At 43.1% G+C, this 13780-nt stretch overlaps 1 protein-coding gene across 8 annotated transcripts in view; it reads right to left on the bottom strand.

The window, feature by feature from the left end:
* The window catches only part of CHD8 (chromodomain helicase DNA binding protein 8), a 56630-nt gene that overhangs the window by 37402 nt on the left and 5448 nt on the right, over window positions 1-13780 (bottom strand). For 2 of the 8 annotated variants that reach the window (XM_067741130.1, XM_067741147.1), the window contains exons 2-3: window positions 1257-1304; window positions 247-1008 (exon numbers count right to left, since the gene is read on the bottom strand). In XM_067741130.1, coding sequence (XP_067597231.1) covers window positions 247-1008; window positions 1257-1262 — 768 coding nt within the window. In that variant the 5' untranslated portion in view covers window positions 1263-1304. Of the gene's footprint in view, window positions 1-246; window positions 1305-7185; window positions 7308-13780 lie in introns of those variants that run through there. The other 6 variants (XM_067741101.1, XM_067741121.1, XM_067741138.1 and 3 more) reach the window with 5 other exon arrangements.

Here is a 13780-nt window from a genome sequence, read left to right as displayed (position 1 = left end):
GTGTCTATCTTGTTCAGCACCAGCTAGGCACAGTGTGAATATGTAGTAAGAGCTCAAAAAAATACATTAACACTAACTGCTTCCACCTAGTAAGTGATAAATACAATGCTGTCAATACTAACTGATAAAAAGTAAAGATGGAATTTAAACAGGATTTCCTAGAGACAGCTCTCCTGTGCTTGCTCTCACACAGTTGCTGGGCCCTCTACTAAACCAAAATTCACCTCCCCCTTTCACTCAAGTCACCTGGGTAGGTGTAGAGGTCAGTGTAACTGCAGGCTTCAGTGGGGGCCCTGTGGCCCCAGGGTTTCCAGCAGGAGCTGAACCCTTAACTGGCTGTAGGACCAGCTGCTTTACTGGTCGGCTGGGCTGGACAATGCGCTGAACAGTAGCCTGGTTCCCAGGGACCTTGGCGGCCAACACTGTATTACCAGAGACAATGGAAACACCAGGTCGAAGGGGAGTGCCGGTTAGCACTTTGGTAAAAGTGACTTTTCCACCATTGGCTGTGCCAGCCACGAGGGGCTGAGCTGTGCTGGTGATACCTTGGGCCTGAATTTGTGCCACATGGGCACCAGTGACTGAGGAGCTGGGTGGGGCCTTAAGGATAACAATCTTAGGGGCTGACTGAGGTGGCTGCCCTCCAGCACTACTGGAGGGAACAGCTGTGGCAGAGACACCCATGAAAGGATTCCCTTGGCTCAGGATCTCCTGGCTCTTGGAGACCTGCAAAAGTCCTGACGTTGGCGTCGGTGTCTGTAAGACAGGTGGGGCTGGCTGCTCTTGGCTGACGGGCTGAGTGGTATAATCATGCAAGGTTAAAGATTCTGGAGCTGGAGCTGTCGATTCTTTGGGAAGTTCTGTGGGGGCTGTTTCCTCTGGTGGGGGGACCAAGTCACTTGCTGATGAATTCCCCACATCACCACCTCCACCATCCTGGTTCATCTGATCCAAGGAGTCCAGAGAGCTTGGCAGTCCAAGGGCTTCCTCAATAGGGTCTTGTGTAACCTGATTGAAGCTGTCATCAGTAAGAGAGTCCAGGCCAAATAAATTTGGGTCATCAAACAGATCCATGATGGGGTCTGCCATCTTGGGAAAGCAATGGGGGTTACTTCCCCAAGGTTTAAGGAGGGAAGGGGAGGGGGGGTAATGGCTCTCCCCTCCCCTCCCCTATTAAGAAAAAAATGTACACAATGGAAGAGGACTACTCTTCAGGTAAAGAGGCAAGAAACAAGTGCATGTCAGATTGTCCTGACCTTCATGGAGCAAGATGGCTAGGTCTTCAGAGGAAGATGGTGGAACTCCTGTTGTAGGAAGACAAATGACAAATAAGCAAAGTAGGTGACCTCAGGGAAAATTTCTAGCCTTAATATCAAATAGCATCAAAATAATAAGAGAAGAGGGAAATGTGAGGTAATCTGAGGACAGAGACACAGCGGAAAGAACATCCACATTTCTGCTTTAAAACTAAAACTAAAAAAGAAAAAAAGAAACAATCCAACGCCCTTTTGGGGCTCTTACACACTTTGAAGCTTCTGTCTGTCAAGATCATTCAGCTATCTCTGTCCATTTCTTTTAATAATTATCATTCTTAGGTAGAGATCAGGAAATTTAACATTCATTCACCTTCTATTTCAGGTTCGTAAGTTGACAGAACTTAACAATATACCAGCAATACTTCAGTGAATATAGCTAAAGCCTTCTGGATATACTGTATTTTGTAAGTTTCCCTTGTATTTTAGATACTTTTACTTACTACTGGCAAAAATAACCACCTTTAACCAAGCTTATAGTATAATCTTACCCAGGAAGTTTCACAAACTTCATTCTACCTAACCTATCAATGAATCGATACGTAGTGTTTCTGTTATGACGTCCCCTCCCCCTTTCTCATATTTAAGATCAAAAACTTCCTTTGCAAGAGATTCAAAGAATTCTACAATTTCATTCTAGTTTACATTCCCAACTTTCAGTCTCATCACTTCCTATGCTCTCATCACTTCCCATATATACCCTACATTCCAGTCCAACTAGAAAATACAGTTCCCTTAATGACATTCCTATCTGCATGACTTTGCCTATTATGCTGTAGTTTCTTCCTGGAACATCCCCACCACGCTCCTCCCAAACTTCTCTTCCAGCTAAAATTTCTGACACCCTCAAAGGTCTTCTACTCCACAAGGTGAGCCCTGAACCTCCATAAGGTGAGCAATTTTTGATGACTTGGTCCGTTCACCTTCTTTAAATATCCACAGTGTTGTCTGCACCTTATTTAAAGCACTTATATTTAACATTTTATTAAAATGGTAAGTTTCTTGTCCATTTCCTCTGAAGGCCCAAAAGGTTCTTTTGTGCAAATTATAAAAAGCTGCCTACTCAAGATACTTGTTTGCCATCTGCTGGAAAACTGTCATACTAAACATATTATCTATGATGATAGTGAACACCTGCAATGCACACCTTGCACAACCCTGCATGGTGGCCCAGCTCCTCTTTCCCCGAGAAAGAAGAGTTTCTGAATGGTGGGGACCACGTCTTATTCATCTGTGGATCCCTAAAGAACCAGAAGAATATCACATACACAATAGCTACTCAAAAAAAATTTAATGAATTAAAGTATTTGCTTGCATTGTCTGGAATGAACCATTCAGTCCTTAGAGAAACTAACTGTTATTCCCTGATTCCAAGATGAGACAGCAGAATACTTCCTATCTTGAAAAACTGTCCTAGAAATAACTGAAATTATGTTTACTAAATCCACATCTGGGGCTTTAAGTTCATAAAATGCTGGGAAAAGGAAAAACTAAGACAAGGAATTATAAGTACATCACCACCTAACTAAACTATATGAAAGTGTAGTATCTGTTCTTTGTATATGATATCAATATTTGTCAATCCAGAAAAGCCTTGCTTGATAACACCATTTCTCCTAACTTTTAGAAGATATCAGAGGAGAAATTTGTCAGTGACACAGTACAGACTTGACTGAAGAAGGCTCTTCCACACAACCCCCAAACTTTTTTTCCCCTTTCCTTAACCCATTCCAGTTATCCTTGTAAAACAATATAATGTGGGTAAGTAGCCCAGAAAATCAGACATAGATAAGAGACTCATCAGTAGTTGGCACATCAGTCAAAATTACAAAGCATACATGGCATCTCCACCAATGTTAAACAAGATCTTCCTAGCTTCAGTAATTGTATACCCTTCACATCTCAACCAGGGTCCGTATCACTTCCCACTCCTGGTTAAACTATTCCACTAGCTCATTCCAGCCTCTCCTATCTAACACCTGCCCCAAAGTAACTCAAAATGGTGATCTGAAGAGTTATGGATAGGACTTCCCTGGTGGCACAGTGGTTAAGAATCCGCCTGCCAATGCAGGAGACACGGGTGCGAGCCCTGGTCCGGGAAGATTCCACATGCTGCGGAGCAACTAAGCCCATGTGCCACAATTACTGAGCCTGTGCTCTAGAGCCCGTGAGCCACAACCACTGAGCCCGTGTGCCACAACTATTGAAGCCCACACACCTAGAGCCCGTGCTCCGCAACAAGAGAAGCCACCGCAATGAAGAGTAGCCCCCGCTCGCCACAACTAGAGAAGAGCCTGCATGCAGCAACGAAGACCCAATGCAGCCATAAATAAATAATTTTTTAAAGTTATGGGTATTTCTTAATTTAATGAAAATCTACTCAATAATTTTATCGATTTTCTCAACACTACCATCAGCTGTTTTCTAGTTATGCCCTACTTTGCCACCTATTATCTTTCACCTCCTATTCACTGTCAGAGAAGTTACACTAAATAGCTAACAGTTAAATGTCACAAAAAAACTACAGTGAGGGCTTCCCTGGTGGCGCAGTGGTTGAGAGTCCACCTGCCGATGCAGGGGACACGGGTTCGTGCCCCGGTCCGGGAGGATCCTACATGCCGCGGAGCGGCTGGGTCCGTGAGCCATGGCCGCTGAGCCTGCGCATCCGGAGCCTGTGCTCCGCAACGGGAGAGGCCACAACAGTGAGAAGCCTGCGTACCGCAAAAAAATAAAAACTAAAAATATAAAAACTACAGTGAAAGTTTGCACTAACTAAAAGTTTATGCTGATAATAGTTTATAACCTGCCTTTTCTTCCATGGGGTATTTTGTCCTTTCCAGGACTCCTTGCTATTTATTCACCCAAATGCTCTTCCTTCCCTCCCTCCACAACAGCCCAACGTCAGAGAGAGAGAGAGATCTCATTTTTTAATGGGAGAAACGAGGCTAATAGCTTCTGAAATATTTCCTTACTTCCATATGACTCAAGTATAAGTTTTTAAAGGTCAATGCACTTATCATTTATCTCCCTTCCCAATTTTTGGACCAAATTTCTGCTTCTCCTGGGTCAGTCGGGGCCCAATAATTTAAAAACCACAGCATCAAGTCACACTACTTCTCAGTCCCATCCCATCAACTCACCTCTACTGACCTAACTCATCTTGTACAATTTTTTTAATCCTAGTCTCCAGCTTCTTTTTTAACTCATATCTTTAAGTTGTCCTTGACTCTCAAAAGAATAAACCTTCTCCAAACATATCTCCAACTTTCTTCACCCCTCCTTCTGTTCCTACTTATGGGTTATTCTGGCTATACCCACGTCTGGCCTACTCTACCAAGTTCATCTACCCCATGGTAGATGAGCTTGGTAGAATTCTCTTTCCATGGTTCAAACCCTGGTAATAAAAATAAACAGATGTTGGACTTCCCTGGTGGCACAACGGTTAAGAATCCCCCTGCCAATGTAGGGGACACGGGTTCGAGCCCTGGTCCGGGAAGATACCACATGCCACGGAACAACTGAGCCGGTGCGCCACAACTACTGAGTCTGCACTCTAGAGACCGTGAGCCACAACTACTGAAGCCCGTGTGCCTAAAGCTTGTGCTCCGGGACAAGAGAAGCCACCTCAACGTGAAGTAGTCCCTGCTCACTGCAACTAGAGAAAGCCTGTGTGCAGCAACGAAGACCCAATGCAGCCAAATATAAATAAATAAATAAATTTATTAAATAAATAGATGTTAAGCACTCAAATATACAAAACCCTTAATATATCCCTAAGTAAAGCAACTGCCTAGATAAAGAAGTCATAGCAAACTTTAATCATATTGAGAATGAAAGGCCAGTCTTCACCTACCACTGCCCCAAAGAGGAACATATGTATATGCTCAAAAGGAAAGACAGAGAGCTTGATGGTTGCACTTAATCACTTTCCATAATTCCAAACTAATGAGTAGACTAACGACAGAAAATCTTGGGGGGGAGGGAGGGAGAGGGGGAGAAGTAGAACTAACTAGTAAGTTAAGGTTAAAATCCAAGGCCACCCATCTAAAACTTCCAAATAACAAGCCAGAGGAATTCTTTATATAAAGCCCTTCATCTCATCGTCTTCTTTAAGGAGAAACTACTCCCTTCCCTTGAAATAAATATAAACTGATGTTTTTTTGCAGCTTTATCATCTTTAATGTAGTTCTTCTGGGTTTTCTTAGAAACCTAGAGTCCCAACTCTCCTGTTCTTATTTTAACGTGTCTCCCTACCCTTGCCCATTTCAATAACAACTTGTGGGTCCAATCATAAAAGACTTAGTTTTAATTCTACTCTATATTTTTCCATCTCAATCTCCCCATACCTTTCAACAAAGCAGTGATTCTCAACTGGGAGATGGAAGGTATGCAAAGTTTGAAAATGTGCATTCGGTGTTATAATTTTATATTTGTCAAATGGAAAAGGAAAACATCTCATTGTTTAGGTTATTTATATTCAATAAAACTGGACAACATGGGTAGGGGTGGGGGGCAGAAAAAGAAGTATGCCTGGTTTGGAAGGATTATCGACATCTCTGTGATGGGGTAAGATTTCTTATGGTCTCTCAAAAGGGAGTTTATCATATTCTTTATGACGGATGAGAAACACTGCAACAGAAATTAGTCCAGCTGTCTAAGACATAAAATTATATAAACTGAACTACAGACATCCATTCTCCCTTTACAGATTTCTCTGTACTATCCATCCTCTTAGAAGATAACAGATGAATGCCATATTGACAAAAACTGATCTTTTCTGGGGGGTTAATATGCACTTTTAGAAAGTAGCAGCCATGCCCACTTAACCTTTAACTGCTCAAAGAACAAACTATTTTACTTCAAAGTATTAATCTTGTTATTGGAAACTGTATCCTTTCAAGAGGATCAGCATAGGCAGGCAGGCAGACATAAACACGATATGGAAACAAGATGGGTAGAAGCAGTCTGAAGAAACCCCTTGAAAATAAAATAAATCAGAAGGCTTAAAATTAAAATCACCAACATAATTTTAAAAGAGGAGGATTTAAAAACTGTATCATGGAGACATTTGTGAAACCCAAAGGGTCTCAAATCTTATAAAGAAATGGGAAATAAACATCCAAGGTGAACAGAATCACAATTTAGGGTCAGCAAAGGATCAGGATGGAGGGACACAGACCATAAGAAATAGAGCTATTAACTTGGAGCCACTCAGGAGATTCTCCTCACGAAGGTCGAGATCCTAGGCCATTTTCTCTACCTTCACCATTCTCAATTCCAAATGTGTGGCTACTCTGTTTTTGTTTTCCCAATTACAGAAAAAAGCACTCAAACCTCAGTCAGGAGTATGGACATTTGGGGCAAACATGGCTGGTAAAGTGAGTCCTTCTGAATAAACAGGGAAAGCAAAATAGGCAACTATGAATGTTAAAAGCATGTTCGTATGTTCAAGGGGTAAAGGAGAAACTACAGAAATTATATGTACTCATGTGGAAGGGAAGGGGCAAGGTAAGGAAGTGCGGGGTTGACGGAGAGGGAGACGCGACTGGGGGCGGGGGTGGTGGGGACCCGGGTACAGTACCTGCTCATACTGCCAGGGCTGGTGCCAGTAAGGCCCACACAGCAGAGGAGGGCGATGTCGGGCAACTGGAGCCCCCAAAATGGAGGTGAGGTACATGCTCTTGAGGGAGTGAGCTAGCGGGGTGCCCTCCAGGGTGGGGATGGCCAAGACGGGAAGATGCGGGGTGGGGGGGTGTGGATGCCCGGGTGGGAGCAATGTGAGGGTGGAAGCTACAGGCGGGAAGGCCCGACTAGCCCTTAAGTAGAAAAAGAGCTGTGCCTCACCCCAGCAAGGTAAGAGAGGTGCCTTTACCTGCAGCGGCCGTGGGGGGCCGGTTCGCCCCTCTTGCTGTCTCTCCAGCACCAGTTCCCCCTCCTCCAGCGCAGCCTAACTTCATGCTCCTGCCCGCCCCGCGTCTTCATTGGCTAAACTTCACTGCCACTCACCACAGGGGCAAACACGCAAAACAGCGCAGTGGGCGGGACTAGGCAGAGCTTCCCCCTCCCCCGCCACCGCGGGGTTAGGTTGAGAGCGCACGGAGAGGCCTATCCGGTTTCCAGGGCCGAAGCGAAGCCTGCAGCTTGCTTGAAAAAAAAAAAGGAGCCTGGCCAGCAGAACCGTCTCAAGCTGCGGGAAACTAGTCCTGGCGATTAAATTCCCCCACCACCTACACTGTTTTCTGCACACCAAAGAGCGTAAACTCGGGAGGGAGGGTTCCACACTAGGCCAACTCCGCCTCCCTCTGAATCCCCTGCCTTCTAGCAGCACTGTCAACTCCTCTGCTGTAGTGACTGCACCTTCTCCCACGACCCATTAAAAGGGGCCAAATCTTCCGTCCATCATGGGAGTGAGTCAGCCCAATTGCTGGAACATGGGGCCTTTTACTCTTAAAAGATAAAGCGCTCTCTCTGCCACAAGCCAAACTGCATTCTTGATAGCAATGAAAAACAGCCATGAGACGTATAGAGGAAACTCTTAAGTAGCTCTGAAGTTCAGTCTTGCTAAAGTGTAAATCACAAAGAAGAAATCAGAGGGAGATAAGATTGAAGGTATAGGTAAGGGCCAGACCCTTCAAGGAAAGAGCCTTGAACGCCATGTTAAAGCATTTTCTTCTAGTGGATGAGGAGCCACTGAAACATGGAACGACATAATCAGAAATGCATTTTAGTTGGCTAACTCTGGCTGTTTGATAGAGAATAGATTTGGGGGCTGATGTAACAGAGGACACAGAAGTAGTCAGGGGGCTGCTGTGGTAGTCCAGAAAAGAGTTGTATTGTGGATGCTTGCTGATTTTTTTTCCTGCTTCCCCCTTCCTATATTGGGAGAATAGCACAAGGTTAAAAGTCTTCAATGGAAGAGTGGATCTTAATCCCCACTATAGAGCTGGGATGGGTGGGTGGGGGTACTGAAATGAGGGGCAGAATCCCATCTCCTCTTCCTGTCGGAGAAGAAGTACGCACATGACCTAGCCTAGTCTAAGTGGACACTGCTGTGGAAAACCTTGACTTTTCAGTGGTAATACAAAGATCCAGAACCAACCAGTAAGACAATACTCAGCAATGTCAGACACTGGAATTCTGCAGCATCATAGACTGTTCAGTGCTATGATCCTGGCCACGTTCTCCATGTTTCCAACTTCCCTTGGTTTCAGATCATTTTCTAAATCAGATTCTCTAGCATTCCCACTGATTTTGTGAGCTACACAATATCCTTCGAATATGTTCCCCTTCTGCTTAAGTTAGCCAAAAGATGATTTCTGTTGTTTGCAACCAACAAGATGATTAGAGCCTGAATCATAGCAATGTGGTTCAAAAGGTAATGATAGGAAGGCAAGGCCAGAGCGGAATAATACTTAGGGGATAAAAATTGGTAAAACCTAGAGTTTACAGGGAAAGATGAGTTCAGCCATGTTTAGTCTGAGTTACCTATAGCATGTTAAGTAGTGATATTCAATAAAAGGTTGGATTATAAATATAAAAGTTGCCTTGGTGACAGAGTTATCAGTATCAAAATAGTAGTTTTAAGAGTGGAGATTACCCAGGTAATTACTCTGGGTAATCAGAGCTAGTATATGAAACACTGCACCAATACTGTTGGGGAGACAACAGAGAATGTGAGGGGTCTGTGAAGAACTGGATGTCCATTCCAAAGAGAGCAGCTGCTATTCAGCTCTAGTTAAGTGTTGCCATATGGAAACACACATCCAAGATTGAAAGAGAACTTCAGGTTTTTCAAAAGCCAGAAATACAGAGTTTTACGTAAATCTTCTGGGTTTTAAATGCAGACAACTAATTTTTTTTAATGTTTTAAACACTATGCGTTAGAAAAAACACTTAGCTGGAAACCCCCAAATTTGAGATTTTCGGTGTAGGGTGAAAAAAGCTAAAGAGGAACCCAAGAGAACATCAGGATTTAAGAATCAGAATAAGCCACACCTACTAAGCAGGTAGAGAAGGCAAAGCTAGAGAAGCAGAGATTGCAATATCACCGAAGCAAAGACAGTAGAGTATTGCTGAGGGAAAGAGCAATCAATTGCATTGAACAAAGCAAAAATGTCCAATAATATAAGAACTTTAAAATGTCCATTGGATTTAATGCATCTCTACTTTTCACTGTCAAGCTAAGAGTAACCAGTCCCATATGAGCTTTCATAGTACTTTTGTTAAGTACTCTTTGGGGATAATTATCTTCTACGTGGTATTTTAGTTTTATTTGTATGTGGAGGTATGATGAGCTTAAAGTCAGAGGGATCTGGGTTCAAATTTCTGTCCCACTAAGTAAATAAACCTTTCTGAGTCTAGTTCATTCCTCTGTACATAGGGGGCTCAAATTACAGGGCCATTAGTGAGGATTAATGAAACATCTCGCACACTTCTTGGTATGTAACCACTATTTCTAGGAGGTACTCAACGAATGTTGCTGGATAGACTATTTAGAAAAAACTTTTTCCCAGTGTCTCTACCTACCTTGGAGATGCTAGGCAGCCTTAGAGGGAATCACCACCCACATGAATGGCCTTCAAAATAATTCATTAATTTCAGCAGGCTAATATCTATTGAGTTTGAATATGCACTGTAGCCCTTGCTTCCTCTACATTAAATCTAATTTACAGCAAACAGGAATAACTATATTTATTTTTATTTTTTTTGCAGTACGCGGGCCTGTCACTGTTGCAGCCTCTCCCGTTGCGGAGCACAGGCTCTGGACACGCAGGCTCAGCGGCCATGGCTCACGGGCCCAGCCACTCCGCGGCATGTGGGATTTTCCCGGACCGGGGCACGAACCCGCGTCCCCTGCATCGGCAGGCGGACTCTCAACCACTGCGCCACCAGGGAAGCCCCAAGAATAACTATACTTTAGATTCTAGCGTCTAAAGATCATGTTCAACTAACCGGCTTCAGTCAGCCTAACCTGCTATAGATGTTCTAAGTCACTAGCATCCAACTTTGAGTCGTGAGAGACCTAAATTAAAACTCTCAGGGCGCCAAGGAAGGGTCATAAAGATTTCAGAAACACCCCTGCCGCCCAAACACTTTTTTCGAACGGCTTCCAGGACACCACACTTTTCTGATTTTCATTCTACCTCTCTGGCCAATTCTCCTTTGCTATTCTTCTCCTCTACCAGCCTTTAATTGTTGAAGTTCACCAAGCTTTGGTCCTAGGCCTTCTTTTTTTTTCATTCTATACTTTCTTTTCAAGAATGTGTAATTCACGTACAAGGTCTCAACTCATTATTTTCTTCAACAAACTATCTATACACTTACGTCTCTCATTTATATCTCTGGGCAAGACGTCTGAACTCCAGGCCTGTTTATTCACTTGCTTACCCAATAGCTCTTCCTGGTAGTCTCTCCAGTCTCCCTGGCTGACCCACTCGTCCAACTCTCCCCGTAAGAGGCTTATTACCTCAAGGAGACTGATTCCTTGGTAGTCTCCTCCATCCACACCACCACGCGCGCACACACACAGAGGATAATCATCCTCCAGCATCTCCTATTCAGTCATGACTGTAGAGACCAGAAACTCTCTTCCTTACCACCCCTATCCAATATTTTAAAATCCTACCTTTACCTCCTAAACATCCCTCAAATCCATCCACTTCTGCCCCTACTACCATTCTGGATCAATTTACCATCATCACTTCCCTGGACTATTGCAATCGCCTTCTAACTGGTTCCCCATCGATTTTGCCTATTTAATTCTTACTTATCCTTCAAAGCCTATTTCAACATCGTCATTTCAAAGAAAAGCTTTCCCTGAGCTCCCAGACAAAAAACAGCCAAACTTGTTGAATGTACATTACGTACCTGGCCCTCTTCTAAACAATGAAAATGCATCAGCAGTTTCAATTTTCTTAAACTTGAAATAACTATATTTTACAGATGAGGAAACTGAGGCACAGAAAGATAAGCAATTTGCCCAACATTCCACGGCTAATGAAAAGTGGTGCCAGATTCAAATTTAGGCAATGTGGCTTCTGAAGTCACATTCTTTTTTTTTTTTTTTTGCGGTACGCGGGCCTCTCACTGTTGTGGCCTCTCCCGTTGTGGAGCACAGGCTCTGGACGCACAGGCTCAGCAGCCATGGCTCACGGGGCCCAGCCGCTCCGCAGCATGTGGGATCTTCCCAGACCGGGGCACGAACCCGTATCCCCTGCATCGGCAGGCGGACTCTCAACCACTGCGCCACCAGGGAAGCCCTGAAGTCACACTCTTAACCACCCAACTATACTATGGTGTAGACTACATGCCCCTATTACAAATTCTCTTGTAACATCCATAATTTCTCTTTTGTAGTAGCCTGAATAACATTATATAATTCATTGTTTGATATCCATCCTCCCCCACCCCCATATTAGAATGCAAGTTGCACAAGGGCAAGGCCTGTGTATGACTTATTACAATATTTCCTTGGCTTATCAGGTGGTAAAAGGCACTCAGTGTACTTCTGTGAAGGAATGCATTTTCAACTTCCAGCCAAAGGTGTGTGGTAGTGGGGCTGTGGAGGGGTAATGCGGAACTATCTGACCAAAACCAAGGGCTTCTCCAGACTGCTGAGATAGTAAACAGGCAGTGGCACATTTCCTACCAGAAACATTCAGAAGAGGCATCACAACATCTTAAGCATCTTCACTTTTTAGGACCTGTAGCAGACACAGCTTTCAGGTATAGTAAAAGAAGCTGCATCCAATACACATAAAAGACTATTTTCTATAGTGTGGTAATTACTATTGAAAGCAATGAAATTTCAGTTATCCCCTTTAGGCTTGGGACCATAAAGCCTCAGTGGTGACCAATTTGAAACTATGGCAAGAAGTGAATGGATGAAACCATACCCATATGACTCAAAAATAGGGCATGGATTCATTCTTAAGTCAGCCTCATTGTAGATTTTTTTCCAGTAAAACTCTGGAGTTTTGGTCTAAGTCTGAAGACAGAATGTAAGAACCTAATTTTTAACGATCACTGGGGTCAAGTTAGACTGGATCTGGAGAAGTTCCTCTTCACTGGCACATGTTCACCAAGGTGAAAATAATAGTCTAGGTTCTAGATGAGGAATATCTAACTGGATTAATATATCTACCTTGTGTGACACCACTTTTGGACATCCAGCGTAAATAACGATATACATAATTTTTTTTTACTGAGGTAATACTGGTTTATAATGTTACATAAATTTCATGTGTACAACATTATTTTTCTACTTCTGTATACACTACAGCGTGCTCACCACCACAAAGTTACTTTCCATCCATTGCCATACAGTTGATCCCCTTTGCCCATTTTGCCCTCCCGCCATAATATATATATTTTAGGTAAGAGTCCTGTTCCTCTTTATGCTCTCCCACACCACCCTCGCATGCCCTACTTTATTGGGCCAAGTATACATATATTTTTTCAGCCTAACAGAAAAATATAAATATTTACTTACTTTTTTTTTGGGGGGGGGGCCACACTGCATGGCTTGCACAATGTTCCCCGACCAGGGATTGAACCTGGGCCGCAGCAGTGAAAACCGGGAATCCTAACCACTAGGCCACTAGGGAACTCTTAATTATTTATGAGGGATTGTTTTCACTGCAACGTTTATGCTAAAAAATGTATGTGTGGCTGGGGGGAGAAACACTGTTATTATCACACTTGTGCCTCTAGGCACAAAATGTGACCCAGCGACATGGGACTGATGAAAATTCAGTTGGCTAGTTTGACTTGCATTGGCTAAAAAATTGAGTTATTTGCAAGACTGACCAAGTGATTTTCCTCTGTAGAGCTTGAAATATTTCACATAATCTTATCTTCAAAATAACTAAGTTAAATAAAAGAAACTATTCCTTTTTTTTTTTTCCTTTTAACAGACAGAAATACAAAGACAAAAAGAAATTTTACATTCTCAAGGTTCTACAACTGCTAAAGACACAGCTTTAACAGGCTATGGAATGTCTACTCGCCTAATGCTGTGGTCAAAGACAGTTCTCCTCCAGGGGTCAGCACTGAATTTCTAAATGTAGCGAGACGATAATGAATGAGGCTTTGAAGTCTGACAGATCAGAGTCCTACTCCTGGTTAAATGATCTAACCTCACTGTCTTATTTTTTCTCTTCTGTAAAATGAAAGTAACATCACATACATTTCCAGAGTTATTGTGAAGATTAAAAGATAATGTACAATGTTTGGCACACAGTAGGCAAATAAAAAGTTTATTATTCCCTGTCCAATAATTTAAAAACTAAAGGTCTCCCTCAAAGCAAAATTACTCCTTAGAGGTTTGGCTGAGCTGATCTGCTAAGCAGAATGGTGGGACACTAAAATAGATGCAAAAGTTTCATAATTAGAATAGCAGGACTGCTGGGCAGGATCAAAGGACTAGTACTACTGTGCTGAGAAAGCAGTATAACCCTTTAACCTCA

Source organism: Pseudorca crassidens, chromosome 1 (assembly GCF_039906515.1).
Source record: "Pseudorca crassidens isolate mPseCra1 chromosome 1, mPseCra1.hap1, whole genome shotgun sequence".
Lineage (NCBI taxonomy): Eukaryota > Metazoa > Chordata > Mammalia > Artiodactyla > Delphinidae > Pseudorca > Pseudorca crassidens.
This window is presented reverse-complemented; position numbering and strand designations above follow the sequence as displayed.